This window comes from Hyperolius riggenbachi, chromosome 2 (assembly GCF_040937935.1).
Source record: "Hyperolius riggenbachi isolate aHypRig1 chromosome 2, aHypRig1.pri, whole genome shotgun sequence".
In the NCBI taxonomy this organism is placed as follows: domain Eukaryota; kingdom Metazoa; phylum Chordata; class Amphibia; order Anura; family Hyperoliidae; genus Hyperolius; species Hyperolius riggenbachi.
This window is the reverse complement of record NC_090647.1, coordinates 524,800,662-524,819,281: the sequence shown is the minus strand read 5'-3', so window position 1 is coordinate 524,819,281 and position 18,620 is coordinate 524,800,662. Positions and strand designations below refer to the sequence as shown.

General features: G+C 46.3%; 1 protein-coding gene across 1 annotated transcript in view; it reads right to left on the bottom strand.

Annotated features, from left to right (window-relative positions):
- The window catches only part of LOC137545265 (ubiquitin carboxyl-terminal hydrolase 16-like), a 129,220-nt gene that overhangs the window by 15,851 nt on the left and 94,749 nt on the right, over positions 1-18,620 (bottom strand). Inside the window, exons 20-22 of the mRNA XM_068266383.1 lie at positions 4,336-4,396; positions 2,668-2,759; positions 23-79 (exon numbers count right to left, since the gene is read on the bottom strand). Of these exons, the coding sequence (XP_068122484.1) occupies positions 23-79; positions 2,668-2,759; positions 4,336-4,396 (210 nt within the window). The remainder of the gene's footprint in view (positions 1-22; positions 80-2,667; positions 2,760-4,335; positions 4,397-18,620) is intronic.

Sequence of the window (18,620 nt, the reverse complement as noted above, 5' to 3'; positions counted from 1 at the left end):
TCTCTTTCGAGCAAATTCCTACCGAGTCATCCAGGACAGGCAGGGAAAGATCCAGAAAAGGCTCATGGACTAAAGACACCTAAGGGGAGAGACAACAAGAGAGACACATTACAAGATGTTCACTTGTGAATGTAAGAATTCATTTACATCATTTTACCAGAATTCATGCATAATATCCCCCCCAAAAAAACCTGCTTTTTGTTACCCATAGCGACATGATTCCACCTTCTGTGCTTCAGACAGTTACCAGGGGCATGCTTATGACTCAGGCCACAGCTGGTCAAGGGTGGTAAGCTGGAAGCACATATATGGGCCTCAATTCACTAAGCAGTTTAGGACTAGTCTACCGATGGTTTTACGTAGAGAAAGAACAGCCAACAGGAAGAAATAAACAAAAATTCTTAAAAATGCTTGGGAGGCAGTGGTGGACTTACCTCTTAGAAGCAGACACGATAATTGTCAATTTCGAAAAGACAAATTTATTGTATACTCCCCAAAAGTGCTGCAACACGTTTTGCAGGCATAACCTGCTTCATCAGGCAATAAACAGGGGTATAAACAGTATATAGTCAGTGATGCACCAGCCACCTCTGTAACAGACGGAGGCCACTGGTGCATCACTGACTATATCCTGTTTATTTCCGATGAAGCGGATTATGCTTGCAAAACACGTTGTAGCACTTTTTGGGAGTATACAATAAATTCATGTCTTTTTGAAATTGAAAGTTATTGTATCTTCTAGGAGATAAGTCCACCACTGACTCCCAAGCATTTTTAAGAATTTTAGTTTATTTTATCCTGTTGGCGCCTCTGTTCCTTCTCTATGAATACGGTGTCCACCCCTGGTGGAGGGGTGTTTTACCCCCTTCTTTCTGATCTACAGAGAGCATCTTCTTAATCCTGAATGAGGACAGGTCTTATCTCCTCACCTGTATTGACAGCGGTTACCTGGAAGGTAACCCTGGTTTGTGAGTATAGCTTTCTCACACTTTAACATTCCCCCTTTTCCAGTACATACTACACTATATTAGGCTCTCAATGTTCCTGTTGTACTGATGGTTTTAGTCTACTGATGGTTTGGTGTAAAGGAGCAATCAGTTGCATCAAAAGGGAATTCACTAATAATTACTGAATATTTTAGACCTGTTTTTAGACCTGGTCTGAAACATTCGGTAATTAGGTCTAATTACCGTACTAGGTCTAAAGATACGAGTAGCAATGACTGACATCCTTCGCCTCTGTCAAGCTCTCCTCTGGATACATTTAAACTCCTGCATAATTAATTTATAAAGCTCCATCCTCACATCTAAAATACCTCACAGAAGTACTTTACCGACAGAAATCAGATGGTCTAATTTCTGCCAGAAAAAGTGGGCGTGGTTACTTGCCTATGTGAATTGTGTAATTACTGAATGTTTTAGACCACGTCTAAAAACAGGTCTAAAACATTTGGTAATTATTAATAGTAATTATTAATAATTATTAGTAAATTTCCCTTTTGATGCGACTGATTTACACCAAACCATCAGTAGACTAAAACCATCAGTAGACTAGTCCAAACTTCTTAGTGACTTGAGGCCATAGTCGGCTTACCATCTGCAGACTTGTATATAGGCTCTGCAGAGCAACACCAGCTGACAGAGGGATAACTGGCCCGACAAACAGTGCTAAAAGAGCTTCAACCATTTCTGGCAGGTCACCATGAAATACATAGATTTTAGCTCAGGGGTGGGAAAACTTTTTTTTGTAATCGGGCCACATTCCTCTTTAACCAGTTGCTGACTGCTCCACGCCAATTGGAGTGAGCAGTGCGGCAGCCCCAGGACCGCTCCACGCCGATTGGCGTGAACGGCTGTCTATGAGGCTAGCAGGAGATCCCGCGCATGCTGCCCACGCATCTCCTGCTTGGAAGGCGGAGGTCTCCCAGCGACGATCGCCGCTCGGTAGACTGACGGCGTAATTACTAATTACTTTGTACAGCGCTGCGATCTGCAGTAGCGCTGTACTGGGGACAGCCGTATGACACGGCTGTCCCCTCCAGAGTGTCAGCGGTGATCCACTGTCATAGGCTGAAGACTATGACAGCCGATCACAATGATTGGCTAGCAGGAGGAGGGAGGGAGGGTTTAGGAGAGAGGAAAAAAACACATTTATTTAAAAATAATTAATAAAAATATTTGTGGAAAAAAAAAAAAAAACATTGTGCGGGGATCAGACCCCACCAACAAGAAGCTCTGTTGGTGAGGGGATAAGGGGGGTGGAATCACTCGTGTGCTGAGTTGTGTGGCCCTGCAGCTTGACCTTAAAGCTGCAGTGGCCATTTTAACAAAAAATGTCCTGGTCACTAGGAGGTTTGACACTGCGGTCCTCAAGTGGTTAATGCAGTTCAACGCCGCTGCATACGTTTGTGTCTCCCTCCTAATTGAGTTTAACTCACCCAATCGCTCGTTCCAGCAGCAATCTCCATGGCGGCGGTGGCATCATGTGACATGCTGGTACATAATGATGGGAGGTAACATGACGCCGCCGTTGGCATGGAGATTGTCACTGGAACAACCGATTGTGTTCGTTGCTTCTTGTATGTGCGCTGCAGTTATTTTTCAGGAATGGCGGGAGGGAGAAGGGGAGCGGAATGCAACTAGGACCATCCTCAGGCTGTGAACTTACCGCGTGACACGTCTCACACATTATGGTGCTCGTCAGCTCACCACCGAATAACCGATCCACGAAATTTGGGATCGCTCTTCTCTTTTCACATTCTAATGAGAGGGAGAGAAAGCCAGAATCAATGTTTTTACACATCAGTCCAGTTATTTTTTTCTTTTTAGACTACACTTTAAATTGTCAGCCATGAATGGAGGCAGCCATGTTGTGGGTGGCGAAAGAGAAGTGATCTGCAATTACCAATTATGTTGAGCGCTAAGGTTAATTCTGTATGTTGTTACACCTGAATTCACAGGGAGCCACCTTTTGGTCTTCAGGTTATACCATACAATACAAATCCACCAGGAGTCTTCTTATAACAAATGTATACTTTATTACCTGCTTTAACACATTACAACCCTACCCCCTGTGACAAAAATGCATCCTCATTCACTTAATCTGAGGCAGAATAACTCTGCAGCCATGCTACCTACAGACCCCAGATTTAGAGTGTAGGGAGGGGACCCTCTGAGCCACTACCATGCTAGCACAGCTGATTCCCAAGCAGTGGCCTATCTGGGTAAAATCGTGCCTATGGCAAACACTAAAATTACACCCCTCCCCCAAAGCAGAGCCTCATTCTATCATAATAAAAGCAGTATAGGTAGCCCCACATTCATCCCATTGTGCCGCTGCTTCCCCCTCCCTCACTGCGACCCGAATGGTCACCCCCCACCTTGCTTTTAAATGTATGGCTCCCCACCTTGCAACACCATAATCCTCTACACTACTGTGAAGATCTTCAGGACAGTATATTGCACTAAAGAGACAGAGGGAGATGCGTCCGTCACTCAAGTAGGCGGTGCAGGATCTACCCATAAGTCCTATGCGCTATACCAGTAGATCACGATCTACCTAATGGGCACCCCTGCGCTACAGTATGCAGTGCTCAGATGTAATGCTTACACAGAGGTACACACCTAGCTGCTCACTCCGCTCTTCCAATGAACTTCGCCCGACGGCCCCCACATCACCCAGTCCCATGCATGCCTCCAGGACTTCTCAAGATCTGTTCCAACACTATGGAACTTACTACCTCCACCCATTAGGGCAGCCCCCTCCTTCAACATCTTCAAGAAGGCCCTCAAAACTCACCTTTTCACTCTGGCCTACCACCCCTCACAAGTGCTCTAACCCCGCATGGTCCCCTACCTTTCGTGTCCCTACCTCTCCCTCTAGATTGTAAGCCTTTGGGCAGGGTCCTCCTCCTTGTGTCTCCTACCTGATTATGCACCTCCATTACTGTGCACCCATGCTATGCATCTGAGTGAACCTAACTTGCCTAATCTCCATACTCCATCCAGTGACTGACTAAGCATTACCTTGTACTCATACCATGCTGCGTGATCTGGTTTGCATGTATTCCTGTATTGTCATATTGCTGTATGTCACCCCTAAATATTGTCTGTAACCTAAACTAATGTCCAGCGCAGCGCAATATGTTGGAGCTTTATAAATACAATAAATAAATAAATGCACAGGGCGAGGTTTAGATGTCTCATATACAGTATTAGGTAACTCATTTTAATTTGGGTTTAATGTTTTGGCTGATCAATGTAGAAGACAATCATTGTACCTGGCTGTCTGAATAGAACAGATCAAAAGGACTCTCATACATAAATACAAATCTACCTTTGACAACTTTTTTCACCTCCTCCTCATCATCAATTTTCTCTGAAGTCTCCTGTAATGACTTAGGACATTGCTGCACTCACTCTCTAAAATAGAGGAAACCGGTAAAGTCATGTGACCGTACTTATGGGCAACATCCACAGTTAAAAATGTTTAAAGAAGTTCTTTCACGAATGAGGAAAAAAATAAAAAGGGGTTTATGCATAAACTATTAAACATCCTTCTAAAATAGTGTAAAAAGTTTTTTTAAAAAATGAATGGTTTCATAAATACAACAAGTAATGTAAATCGTGACTGATGACGGCTGGAAGGCTAATCCATTTGTTAGGGGTGGTGGTTTTTTTTACTTTCTTTTCACAAACATAACTCCTGCCTAAGTAGTTTTCAGTGGTATAACCCACTTCTAGCAGGAATCACTGTTATAGCCCTAAGGCAGGGCCTGGATTAGGGAGTGAAGCGGACTCAGGAGGGCCCCCCATGATAGGGCTAGCCTCCTGTCTAGCAGTGCAGGGGTTAAGTTTTCAGGAGGGAGGGGGCGGAATAGGAGAGTCAGGCGGAGCTGCGGGGGAAGGAAGCTGAGTGTGGGTAGTGAGAGGAAAGGGAGGAGCTAGGTAGCGTGCAGGGAAGAAGTAAAGTGCCCACCCACCATCCCCCTTTTTTCGGATTGGGAAGTCAAGATTGTCGTCATTGCAGCTGTTGGCGGGGCAAGGTTGCCGGAGGACGGTGGTTAGGTTTTGACGGAGTACACGCGTGTGAACTCCTCGCAGTAAAGAGATCGTCTGCAAAGAGTTTTTTATGGGCATGCAGCTGTCCCCGAGTCGGAGTCCGGTTCTTATAGCTGCATTCCCAAGGTTCTTGTTTATAACCTCTGGTTTTCCTTGCTCCAATGTTACTGATTTTACCGTTATTTGGTACAAGTTATGTTTTATATTAAAATGTTGTAAGTTTAAAAAATTTGAATAAAATTGGGCTGCATTGGCCTTTATTCTCCATCGTCAATTGCAGTCCTGGTTTTTTGATTAAACAAGGTGGGGTTTTGGCTTAAGTTTTAATTAAGGGGACAGTAGTAGGAGATGCCATATCATGTAACAAACAGCTTTGCTGTCTTGATTGTGAACAGTGTCCACTGGCTGCTGCACTTATACAGTTTCACCCTATACCGGTAAAATGTACGAGGGAGTCGTCTACGCAGATGTTCTGTTCAGGGGTATAAGCATCTGCAAATGTGGATGACAGGTGGTCTATGAGGGGCCGAATTTTGTGGAGCCAGTCATAAGCTGGGTGGTCTCTTGCATGACTGGTTGTGTTGTCATTAAAATGCAGGAAGCGCAGGATGATCTCAAATCGCGACCTGGACATGGCAGCAGAGAACATGGGCATGTTATGTATTGGGTGTGTAGACCAATAAGAGCGCAATACATTATTGCGGTTACAAATTTTGTGGCATAACGGTTGGTCTCAGCCACAATTAAGTCAAGGAGATCCTGGGTGCGGAACAGTTCAAAAAAGTCTAGGGCCGATCCTAGTTCAACTGTCTCCACCTGCCTGGACTCCAGACTGGGCGGTGAAAGGGGGCAGTACGGGTGCGGCGGGATCAGGGGAATGCCAATCAGGATTTGCCAGCACTTCTGGGAAACTAATGGGAGTACGGGCCCGTCTTCTTGGTGGCTGCGAATCGGGTCTAAATGCACGTGCCACCGAACCAGTTTCTACTACCAGGCTGGTGTTCACCACTTCACCAGGGTCTTCTACGGTAGTAATGGTGTTGATAGGTCCAGGAGATGCTGCGCTGCTGGTGCATGCCGCACCAAGAAAAATCAGATCAGCGCTAGCACCACTCTGCTGCCCTTGAGACTGATCCTGCGCCACCTGCAGTCCAGTGACATGGGGTATGGTACTCCTGGCTCTAGCCGGGACCTCAACCTCGTCATCAGAACTATCGGTCAGAGAGCCACTGCTGTCTACAGGTTCGTACTCTGAACCAGAAGATTCGTCGGATGAGTCGACGCAATCATCTTCATCCAACTAGTCCATGTACCTGTATATCTCTTCATTGGAAAACCTCTTTTTTGCCATGGTGGACTGCTAAATGTAGGAGGTATTCCTCTGAGACTACCCAGGAAAAAGAGCACCTACCTAGCGAAAGGGAGTATTTGGGAGGTAGAAAGCTGTGGTCACTGCGTTTTGATAAAAAAAAAAATCAAAACTGATGTTTACAGTGCCACCGCTAGTGTACAGTGTTTTTTGCAGTGATCAGAAAAAAACATTTCTGTCACTGCGGTGGGGCGGGCTGAACGCAGGTGCGGGCAAACGATCAGGCCTGATCGGGCAAACACTGCGTTTTTTTGTGGATCCTAGTGACCCTAATATAGATCTGACTGTGATCACTAATGATCACTTACAGATACTATATAGTACCAATGCTGATTAGCGACAGTGATGACGCTAATAAGTGACTGTGGCAGTGCTGGGCCGAAATTACGCATTAGCGTAATTACGCATCGTAATTCACTACAAATGCACCGTAAGCGTTACGTGTAAGGCTACGGTATTACGCGTAATTAATTACGCATAGACCGTTGGGTTACGTTTTACGCGTAACAAATTACGCGTAAGACAGTAAACTCCCATTGAAATTACACAGTCTGCCGTAATCGCGTAATATTACGCTCCCGTATAATATAAAAAAGCCGCCGACTTTAAGGGTTAATAGCAAAGCCCCCTTAAGTGCTAAGAGCCTCAAATTTGGAGAATATATTAAGGAGATCAGAAGGAATAAGAGGAAAAAAATTTTTTTCAAAAAGACCTTATAGTTTTTGAGAAAATCGATGTTAAAGTTTCAAAGGAAAAATATATACATTTAAAAACCCGCCGACTTTAACGGTTAATAGCAAAGCCTGCTTAAAATTTAGGAACACCAAATTCACAGGGTATATTAAGGGGATCAGTGGGAATAAGAGGAAAAAATTTTTTTTCAAAAAGACATTATAGTTTTTGAGAAAATCGATTTTTAAGTTTCAAGGGCGAAAATGTCTTTTAAATGCGGAAAATGTCAGTTTTTTTTGCACAGGTAACAATAGTGTTTTATTTTCATAGATTCCCCCAAGTGGGAAGAGTTTTACTTACTTCGTTCTGAGTGTGGGAAATATAAAAAAAAACGACGTGGGGTCCCCCCTCCCAGACCTCTTTAACCCCTTGTCCCCCATGCAGACTGGGATAGCCAGAATGCGGAGCACCGGCCGCGTGGGGCTCCGCACCCTGACTATACCAGCCCGCATGGTCCATGGATTGGGGGGTCTCGGAAGGGGAGGGGCAGCCAAGCTTTCCCCTCCCCCTCCGAGCCCTTGTCCAATCCAAGGACAAGGGGCTCTTCTCCACCTCCGATGGGCGGTGGAGGTGGAGGCCGCGATTTCCTGGGGAGGGGTTCATGGTGGCATCTGGGAGTCCCCTTTAAAAAGGGGTCCCCCAGATGCCCACCCCCCTCCCAGGAGAAATGAGTATAGAGGTACTTGTAGTACCCCTTACCCATTTCCTTAAAAGTAAATAAACACACAAACACATAGAAAAAGTATTTTAATTGAACAAAAAACATAACCACGAAAAAAGTCCTTTAATATTCTTAATTAACCATTAATACTTACCTGTCCCTTTAAAAGCCAGTTCCCACGCAATATCCTCGGAAATATACTAATCAGTTACAATGTAACAAAGTTATTACAATGTAACAACTTTGTTACTTTGTAACACCACCGCACCCGACGTCACTCGCCGCTCACCCGCCGGCCGCCGCATACACGCTAGTCCCCGCCGGCTCCCGCCGTCCACTCCGCCCACACCTGTCACTCATATACATGCTGGCACCCATGGGAGAGGCGGGGAGGGCAGCGGAGCCGGCGGGGACTTAGGCCCGGTTCACACTTGCGGTGGCCCTCCGGAATCGCCGTGCCGGAGCCGCACCGCCTGCAGAACGGACGGAACGGACGCACGGCATAGCAATTAAAGCCTATGCGTCCGTTCACATGGGTCCGTTCTGCAGAACCGGAGCCGGACCGGATCCGGGCCGGATCCGGACTCCGGCCTCCGTTCCAACATGCGCTATTTTTTCATCCGGCCCCTCCGGCAGCCGTATCCGGGGCGGAGCCGGACTGCACCATCCGGCCAATACAAACAAATGGGAACCGGAGTCCGCACAACACACTGGCTGAGAAATCCGGATGTTCTACCCCACTTCCTATGCGGATTTTTGCGGCGATATTGGCTGGGGACACATGGGCAAGCATTTTGGAGTGGAGCAGCACGAGCTGGAGGTGTTGGCAGGATGTTGGCAGCATGTCGGAGGTGGAGGTGAGTGCTAAACAGCAGAGGGCCTGATTCCACAGGTCCCCCTTCTGCTGACCTCCCAGACCCCAACATTTTTTTTTTTTTTTTTACGTTAACTTTGCCAAACGGATCCGGATCGCATCCTGATTACCACCTGATGCAACCTGACCGGATCCGGATCGGATCCGGATCAGAACCGTACGGTTGCGATCCGGATCCGGTCCGGATCCGGTCAGGTCATCCGGTCCGTTTGGCAAACAACCGCTAATGTGAACCGGGCCTTAGCGTCCCTTCACCCGACAGAGCTCTGAGCTATATTAGCTCAGAGCTCTCGAAAGCATCTTTGTATTTGGGCTCCAAGGAGCCCCATTGGTCCTTAGCAGACCAATGGGGTTCCTTCAAATCAGAAGGAACCCCATTGGTCTGCTAAGGACCAATGGGGCTCCTTGGAGCCCAAATACAAAGATGCTTAGAGAGCTCTGAGCTATAGCTCAGAGCTCTGTCGGTCCGTGCAGCGCAGACGCGGTGGCGGCGGCGGCGGTGAGTGACGTCGGGTGCGGCGTAGTTACAATGTAACAAAGTTGTTACATTGTAATAACTTTGTTACATTGTAACTGATTAGTATATTTCCGAGGATATTGCGTGGGAACTGGCTTTTAAAGGGACAGGTAAGTATTAATGGTTAATTAAGAATATTAAAGGACTTTTTTCGTGGTTATGTTTTTTGTTCAATTAAAATACTTTTTCTATGTGTTTGTGTGTTTATTTACTTTTAACTCTTAAAGGAAATGGGTAAGGGGTACTACAAGTACCTCTATACTCATTTCTCCTGGGAGGGGGGTGGGCATCTGGGGGACCCCTTTTTAAAGGGGACTCTCAGATGCCACCATGAACCCCTCCCCAGGAAATCGCGGCCTCCACCTCCACCGCCCATCGGAGGTGGAGAAGAGCCCCTTGTCCTTGGATTGGACAAGGGCTCGGAGGGGGGGGGGGAAAGCTTGGCTGCCCCTCCCCTTCCGAGACCCCCCAATCCATGGACCATGCGGGCTGGTATAGTCAGGGTGCGGAGCCCCACGCGGCCGGTGCTCCGCATTCTGGCTATCCCAGTCTGCATGGGGGACAAGGGGTTAAAGAGGTCTGGGAGGGGGGACCCCACGTCGTTTTTTTTTATATTTCCCACACTCAGAACGAAGTAAGTAAAACTCTTCCCACTTGGGGGAATCTATGAAAATAAAACACTATTGTTACCTGTGCAAAAAAAACTGACATTTTCCGCATTTAAAAGACATTTTCGCCCTTGAAACTTAAAAATCGATTTTCTCAAAAACTATAAGGTCTTTTTGAAAAAAAAATTTTCCCTCTTATTCCCACTGATCCCCTTAATATACCCTGTGAATTTGGTGTTCCTAAATTTTAAGCAGGCTTTGCTATTAACCGTTAAAGTCGGCGGGTTTTTAAATGTATATATTTTTCCTTTGAAACTTTAACATCGATTTTCTCAAAAACTATAAGGTCTTTTTGAAAAAAAAATTTTTCCTCTTATTCCCTCTGATCTCCTTAATATATTCTCCAAATTTGAGGCTCTTAGCACATAAGGGGGCTTTGCTATTAACCCTTAAAGTCGGCGGCTACCTAACATTGATCCATGCGTCAACTTTTCCGCTTGGCAGCATGACCTTACGCATTAATTGCTAGTAGGATTTTAGACGTAAACCTATAACGTAATAACCTGAATTACGGTATACTTACGCGTAATTGCGTAAGTGCTATGCGTAATTATAGACATGTACCGAAATTGACTATCTATGCCGTAAGCGTAATTTCGTAATGCGTAATAGCGTAAAATTACGCGTAATGATCCGTAAGCGTAGCTTTCTCCATTACGACCAGCACTGGACTGTGGTGCAGTGGGCTGAGCACTAACCGACACTAACAACCCTTTTGCCTAGCTAACTGGCCTAACTGTTACCACTGGTGATACTAAAAAAGTGACAGTTTTCACTGCTCACTGTTTTTACATCACTAGGATAGTGACGGTGTGTGTGTGTGGGGGGGGGGAGGGGGGAGGGGGTTGGGGATCAGAGAACAATAGAGCAATCAGAAATAATCACAATTAATCAAAAACAATCACGAGGCAATTGCAGCACAATTACAGCAATCGGCGCAATCAAAGCCAATCACTGAGCAATTGAATCCAATAACGCGACAATCAAAAACCAATTACGTGACAATCGAAGCCAATCACACGAAAATCAATGCTAATCACAGGGCAATTGAGACAATCGAGACACAGGGCAAAACAGCCAATCAGAGGGCAATTGGCGCAATCAGAACCAATCACGGGCAATTGAAGACAATCACGCAACAATTGAAAACCAATTACATGACAATCGAAGCCAATCACACGACAATCGATGCCAATCACAGTGCAATTGAGACAATTGTAGCTAAACAAAGCACAATCAAGCCTTACAGACAGGAGATAAGATACACAATGGCAGGGGGGAGAATATACGCAAGCAATGCACTAGGAAGGTGTGGGGAGGATCTGAGGGGGTGGGTGATCAGAAGCCCCTAAGGGGCAGTTGGGGGTCTGATCTGATGGGGGGCAGTGGCAGGTGGTGACAAGGGATGATTGACAGGTGACTGATAGGTGATTGACAGCTGATCAGTGGGCAATTACAGGGAGATAGATAGATGCAGTATACAGGGGGGGGGGCGGGAGGGGGTCAGGGGGGGGGGAGATCTGAAGGGGTGGGGGTGATCAGATACCCTTAGGGGTAGTTGGGGGTCTGATCTGATTGACAGGAGTGACAGGTGGTAACAGGGATTGATTGATGGGTGATATTGGGGGTGGTTAAGTGCAAACTGTGGACTGCAGGGGTGTACAGGGGGGGGGGGTCTGATGGGTGCTGCCGGTGATCAGGGGGTCTGTGGGGCTCCTAACACGTGTGGTGTGTGACTCACTGTGCTCTCCTCACTGGTGGTCGATCGCTAAGTGTGAGTCCTCCAGCTACCACTTTGCCGCCGCACGGTATAAGCGTGCGGTCGGCAAGTGGTTAAAAGGGGGGGGGGGCCTCCAGGAGGGAGTGCAGCCTGATTGGCTGCCATGTGTCTGTTGACTGTGATGTAGAGCATAGGTTCTCAACATGTGGTACGCGTACCCCAGGGGGTACTTCTGATGGTTCCAGGGGGTACTCAGGCTTGATATACTCAACCAAGAATAACAAATTTAGAGTTTTAGAAAATTATAAATCTTATTTAAACAAAGCCAAATTAGTATTTTAGCTAATTAAAAGCCATAGTAAATGTTTGTAAATTGTTTAGAACCAATTGTCATGTACTACGATTCAATATATATTTGTCAAGGGGTACTTGTGATAATGTTTACTATGCTAGGGGGTACTTGGTGAGTTCATGGTTTCAAAAGGGATACATACCAATAAAATGTTGAGAAACACTGATGTAGAGGGTCAAAGTTTAGCCCAATGATGTAGTATAGGGGGCGGGTCAAACTCGCTAAATGTTCGCAGTTCACAAGTTCTCCCGCGAAATGTTTGGGCCATCTCTATCAGTGGGAAATACAACTATTCTGATGTTTATATAATAATTCAGGCTGATATGTAACTACCGGTGATACACATGGCTTTGTGGGTGGGAACACACTGGGCCATGCGTGAAAGTTAGCGTTTTGCTGCATATGCACTCGTGCGTTTTCAGTGTGTTTCCATTTTGTGTTTTTGTTCCGCACATGCATTTTGCTTGCATTTTAATGTGTTTGTGGTTCACATATATAAATCGTATATGCATTTTGTAGGCATTTTCTATGCATTTTTTCTATGCATTTTATGCTAATCACTAGGAAGTCAACATGAAGCGGAAACACATCATAACAAATGTTGTTTTTTTTTAAAGCTTTTAAAACGCAATACCTCTGCGTGACCCTTGACATTCATTATGTGTGTTTTAGATGCATTTTGGAAATATATGCAGCATGTCCTGCATTTGAAAAAACACACATTGCAGAATGCAAACATGTGTATTTCTATGTGGCCCATTGACTTGCATTATGTGCATTCTCTGCTGCGTTTTCCACAACGCTAACGTTTCTGCCTAGTGTGTCCCTACCCTGAGTGTTTGTTTTATGAGGTATAAGTGAGAAATACAGCTATAGTGGCTAATTTGTGATATTTTTCAGGAAATAAACTTGACGTCATTGGGCTTGATTCACTAAACCATGATAAGTTATATCATGGCCAGGGGCGTTTCTAGGGTCCTTGGAGATCGGGGGCACCTGTGGGCACCAGGCGGGGAGGTATATGCGACGCGCGCCATGGCAAAAATGGGCGGGGCCATGAGGTGAGTGGGCATGGCCATGGGTGGGGCCAAATGTACATGAACTTAGCAGTGCTGTAAGCTACAGATAACGGGCCTGCCCATCGAAATATTGGATGGAGCCCCCTGTCCTTTATTTAGATAATTTACAATCAGTATAGGCATAGATCAAAGATGTATACGCACATACAATTTTGATTGGTCAATCACTGACCCCCAATTTTACCACCCCCGTGCAGTAAGTGGGCCAACAGACAATGAATTTTATGAACAGAGCTAAAATTGGCTAATCAAAATTGTATGTGTGTACCAGGCTTTACAGCTAATACTGTACATATTGAAAGTAGCAGGGATCAGCATACAATATAGCTGGTTTACAATCAGTAAAGGCACAGAGTAACACCTTACACTGTACGCACTGGAGGTAAATCAGCACACAGTGCAGGCACTAGAGAACAGCGTATACTGTACATACTGTAGGCAGCAGAGATCAGCACACTGCAGCTAGCGTGCCAAAAATATGAGGATCACGTTGTGCGGCGTGCTTATCGCGTCGCACCGAAAAATGGGTGGGCCATGGACCAGAATATAGGTGTGGTAACGGCCGGGTGGAGACAAATTTACATGAACCTAGCAATGGTGGGACATTAGATTATGACAGTGGTGGCGAACCTTTTGGAGACCGAGTGCCCAAACTGCAACCCAAAAGTCACTTATCTATCGCAAAGTGGCAACAGCAATTTAAACTAAATACTGTACAAACGTTTTAACTCATACATGAACATTATGGAAAATCCAAGTTGAAAATAAACTGTGAAGATAAACAATTTCATCCATCCTACTCCTGAAAAATGTATTCAATTTTTTAGAACCTCCCAGTTTTATTTTCTGTTTTAAAAAGCTAAAAAAGTAGGTTTAATGCTATTGTCTCATATGCAGGGCCGGCGCTACAATAAAGGCAGAGAAGGCAGCTGCCCTAGGGCCCCGGCCGCCTGGGGGGCCCCAGCCGCTGGCAGCAAACCTAAAAAATCTGCGCAGCCTGGGACACTGTCTGTGCTGCTGTTGACTGCAGTGCTTCCTGTGTGTCCTGGGCTGCTGACTCTGCCCTGTGTGTGGGTGCCGGCCGGGTGCAGTGCGGAGACTCACCACGAGTTACAAAATTTGAGCCTGGCTGGAGCGGGGACGGGGAGGAACTAAAGAGATACATACCGCTACCGCCGGTTCCAGATGATCGCCGCTACAAAGTGTATAATACACTTTGTAATGTATACAAAGTGTATTATACAAGCTGCCTCCTGCCCTGGTGGTCCCAGTGTCCGAGGGACCACCAGGGCAGGCTGCAGCCACCCTAGTCTGCACCCAAACACACTGATCTGCCCCCCCCCGCCCCCTGATCGCCCACAGCACCCCTCAGCCCCCCCCCCGCCCACCCCCCAGACCACTGTTTGCACCCAATCACCCCCCTAATAACCCATCAATCACTCCCTGTCACTATCTGTCAACACTATTTTTTTAACCCCCCCCCCCTGCCCCCTCCTGATCACCCCCCCCCACCCCTCAGATTCTCCCCAGACCACCCCCCAGACCCCCCACCCCCTGTGTACTGTATGCATCTGTCCCCCCTGATCACCTGTCAATCACCCATCAATCAACCATCAATCACCCATCAATCACACCCTGTCACTGCCACCCAACAATCAGCCCCTAACCTGCCCCTTGCGGGCAATCTGATCACCCACCCACACCAATAGATCGCCCGCAGATCCGACATCAGATCACCTCCCAAATCCATTGTTTACATCTATTCTCTCCTCTAAACACCCACTAATTACCCATCAATCACCCATCAATCACCCCCTATCACCACCTGTCACTTTTACCTATCAGATCAGACCCTAATCTGCCCCTTGCGGGCACCCAATCACCCGCCAACACGCTCAGATTGCCCTCTGACCCCCCCTTATCAATTCACCAGTGCATTAATTACATCTGTTTTTCCCTGTAATAACCCACTGATCACCTGTCAATCACCTGCCAATCACCTATCACCCATCAATCACCCCCTGTCACCCCTGTCACTGCCACCCATCAATCAGCCCCTAACCTGCCCCTTGCGGGAAATCTGATCACCCACCCACACCAATAGATCGCCCGCAGATCCGACATCAGATCACCTCCCAAATCCATTGTTTACATCTATTCTCTCCTCTAAACACCCACTAATTACCCATCAATCACCCCCTATCACCACCTGTCACTGTTACCTATCAGATCAGACCCTAATCTGCCCCTTGCGGGCACCCAATCACCCGCCCACACGCTCAGATTGCCCTCAGCCCCCCCCCCCCTTATCAATTCGCCAGTGCATTAATTACATCTGTTCTTCCCTGTAATAACCCACTGATCACCTGTCAATCACCTGCCAATCACCTATCACCCATCAATCACCCCCTGTCACCCCTGTCACTGCCACCCATTAATCAGCCCCTAACCTGCCCCTTGCGGGAAATCTGATCACCCACCCACACCAATAGATCGCCCGCAGATCCGACATCAGATCACCTCCCAAATCCATTGTTTACATCTATTCTCTCCTCTAAACACCCACTAATTACCCATCAATCACCCCCTATCACCACCTGTCACTTTTACCTATCAGATCAGACCCTAATCTGCCCCTTGTGGGCACCCAATCACCCGCCAACACGCTCAGATTGCCCTCTGACCCCCCCTTATCAATTCACCAGTGCATTAATTACATCTGTTCTTCCCTGTAATAACCCACTGATCACCTGTCAATCACCTGCCAATCACCTATCACCCATCAATCACCCCCTGTCACTGCCACCCATCAATCAGCCCCTGTCACTGCCACCCATCAATCACCTCCTGTCACTGCCACCCATCAATCAGTCCCTAACCTGCCCCTTGCGGGCAATCTGATCACCCACCCACACCATCCGATCGCCTGCAGACCCGCAGTCAGATCACCTCCCAAGTGCATTGCATCTGTTCTCTCCTCTAAACACCCACTAATTACCCATCAATCACCCCCTGTCACTGCTACCCATCAGATTAGACCCCCATCTGCCCCTAGGGCACCCAATCACCCGCCCACACCCTCAGACCCCAGCCCTGATCACCTCGCCAGTGCATTACTTGCATCTATTCCCCCCACTAATCACACCTTGAGACACCCATCAATCACCTCCTGTCACTACCTGTCACCCCCTAGCACACCTACCCATCAGATCAGGCCCTAATTTGCCCCGTGTGGGCTCCTGATCACTCGGCCAAACCCTCAGATCCCCCTCAGACCCCCTTCCGATCACCTCCCCAGTGCATTGAGTGCATCTATTTTCCCCTCTAATCACCACCTGAGACACCCATCAATCACCTCCTGTCACCCCCCTAGCACTCCTATCCATCAGATCAGGCCCAATACAACCTGTCATCTAAAAGGCCACCCTGCTTATGACCGGTTCCACAAAATTCGGCCCCTCATAGACCACCTGTCATCAAAATTTGCAGATGCTTATACCCCTGAACAGTCATTTTGAGACATTTGGTTTCCAGACTACTCACGGTTTTGGGCCCGTAAAATGCCAGGGCGGTATAGGAACCCCACAAGTGACCCCATTTTAGAAAAAAAGACACCCCAAGGTATTATGTTAGGTGTATGACGAGTTCATAGAAGATTTTATTTTTTGTCAAAAGTTAGTGGAAATTGATTTTTATTGGTTTTTTTTCACAAAGTGTCATTTTTCACTAACTTGTGACAAAAAATAAAATCTTCTATGACCTCGCCATACACCTAACGGAATACCTTGGGGTGTCTTCTTTCTAAAATGGGGTCACTTGTGGGGTTCCTATACTGCCCTGGCATTTTAGGGGCCCTAAACCGTGAAGAGTAGTCTAGAAAACAAATGCCTCAAAATGACCTGTGAATAGGACGTTGGGCCCCTTAGCGCACCTAGGCTGCAAAAAAAGTGTCACACATGTGGTATCGCCATACTCAGGGGAAGTTGTATAATGTGTTTTAGGGTGTATTTTTACACATACCCATGCTGGGTGGGAGAAATCTCTCTGTAAATGGACAATTGTGTGTAAAAAAATCAAACAATTGTCATGTACAGAGATATTTCTACCACCCAGCATGGGTATGTGTAAAAATACACCACAAAACACATTATACTACTTCTCCTGAGTACGGCGGTACCACATGCGTGGCACTTTTTTACACCCTAAGTGCGCTAAGGGGCCCAAAGTCCAATGAGTACCTTTAGGATTTCACAGGTCATTTTGCGACATTTGGTTTCAAGACTACTCCTCACGGTTTAGGGCCCCTAAAATGCCAGGGCAGTATAGGAACCCCACAAATGACCCCATTCTAGAAAGAAGACACCCAAAGGTATTCCGTTAGGAGTATGGTGAGTTCATAGAAGATTTTATTTTTTGTCACAAGTTAGCGGAATATGACACTTTGTGAAGAAAAACAATTCAAATCAATTTCCGCTAACTTGTGGCAAAAAATAAAATCTTCTATGAACTCACCATACTCCTAACGGAATACCTTGGGGTGTCTTCTTTGTAAAATGGGGTCATTAGTGGGGTTTCTATACTGCCCTGGCATTTTAGGGGCCCTAAACCGTGAGGAGTAGTCTTGAAACAAAAATGACCTGTGAAATCCTAAAGGTACTCATTGGATTTTGGGCCCCTTAGCGCAGTTAGGGTGCAAAAAAGTGCCACACATGTGGTATCGCCGTACTCAGGAGAAGTAGTATAATGTGTTTTGGGGTGTATTTTTACACATACCCATGCTGAGTGGGAGAAATCTCTCTGTAAATGGACAATTGTGTGTAAAACAAAACAAACAATTGTCATTTACAGAGAGATTTCTCCCACCCAGCATGGGTATATGTAAAAATACACCCCAAAACACATTATACTACTTCTCCTGAGTACGGCGGTACCACATGTGTGGCACTTTTTTGCACCCTAAGTGCGCTAAGGGGCCCAAAGTCCAATGAGTACCTTTAGGATTCCAAGGGTCATTTTGAGACATTTGTTTTTAAGACTACTCCTCACAGTTTAGGGCCCCTAAAATGCCAGGGCAGTATAGGAACCCCACAAATGACCCCATTTTAGAAAGAAGACACCCCAAGGTATTCCGTTAGGAGTATGGGGAGTTCATAGAAGATTTTATTTTTTGTCACAAGTTAGCGGAAAATTACACTTTGTGAAAAAAATCACTTAAGATCAATTTCCACTAACTTGTGACAAAAAATAAAATCTTTTATGAACTCACCATACTGCTAACGGAATACCTTGGGGTGTCTTCTTTCTAAAATGGGGTCATTTGTGGGGTTCCTATACTGCCCTGGCATTTTAGGGGCCCTTAACTGTGAGGAGTAGTCTTAAAAACAAATGTCTCAAAATGACCTGTAAAATCCTAAAGGTACTCATTGGACTTTGGGCCCCTTAGCGCAGTTAGGGTGCAAAAAAGTGCCACACATGTGGTATCGCCGTACTCAGGAGAAGTAGTATAATGTGTTTTGGGGTGTATTTTTACACATACCCATGCTGAGTGGGAGAAATATCTCTGTAAATGGACAATTGTGTGTAAAAAA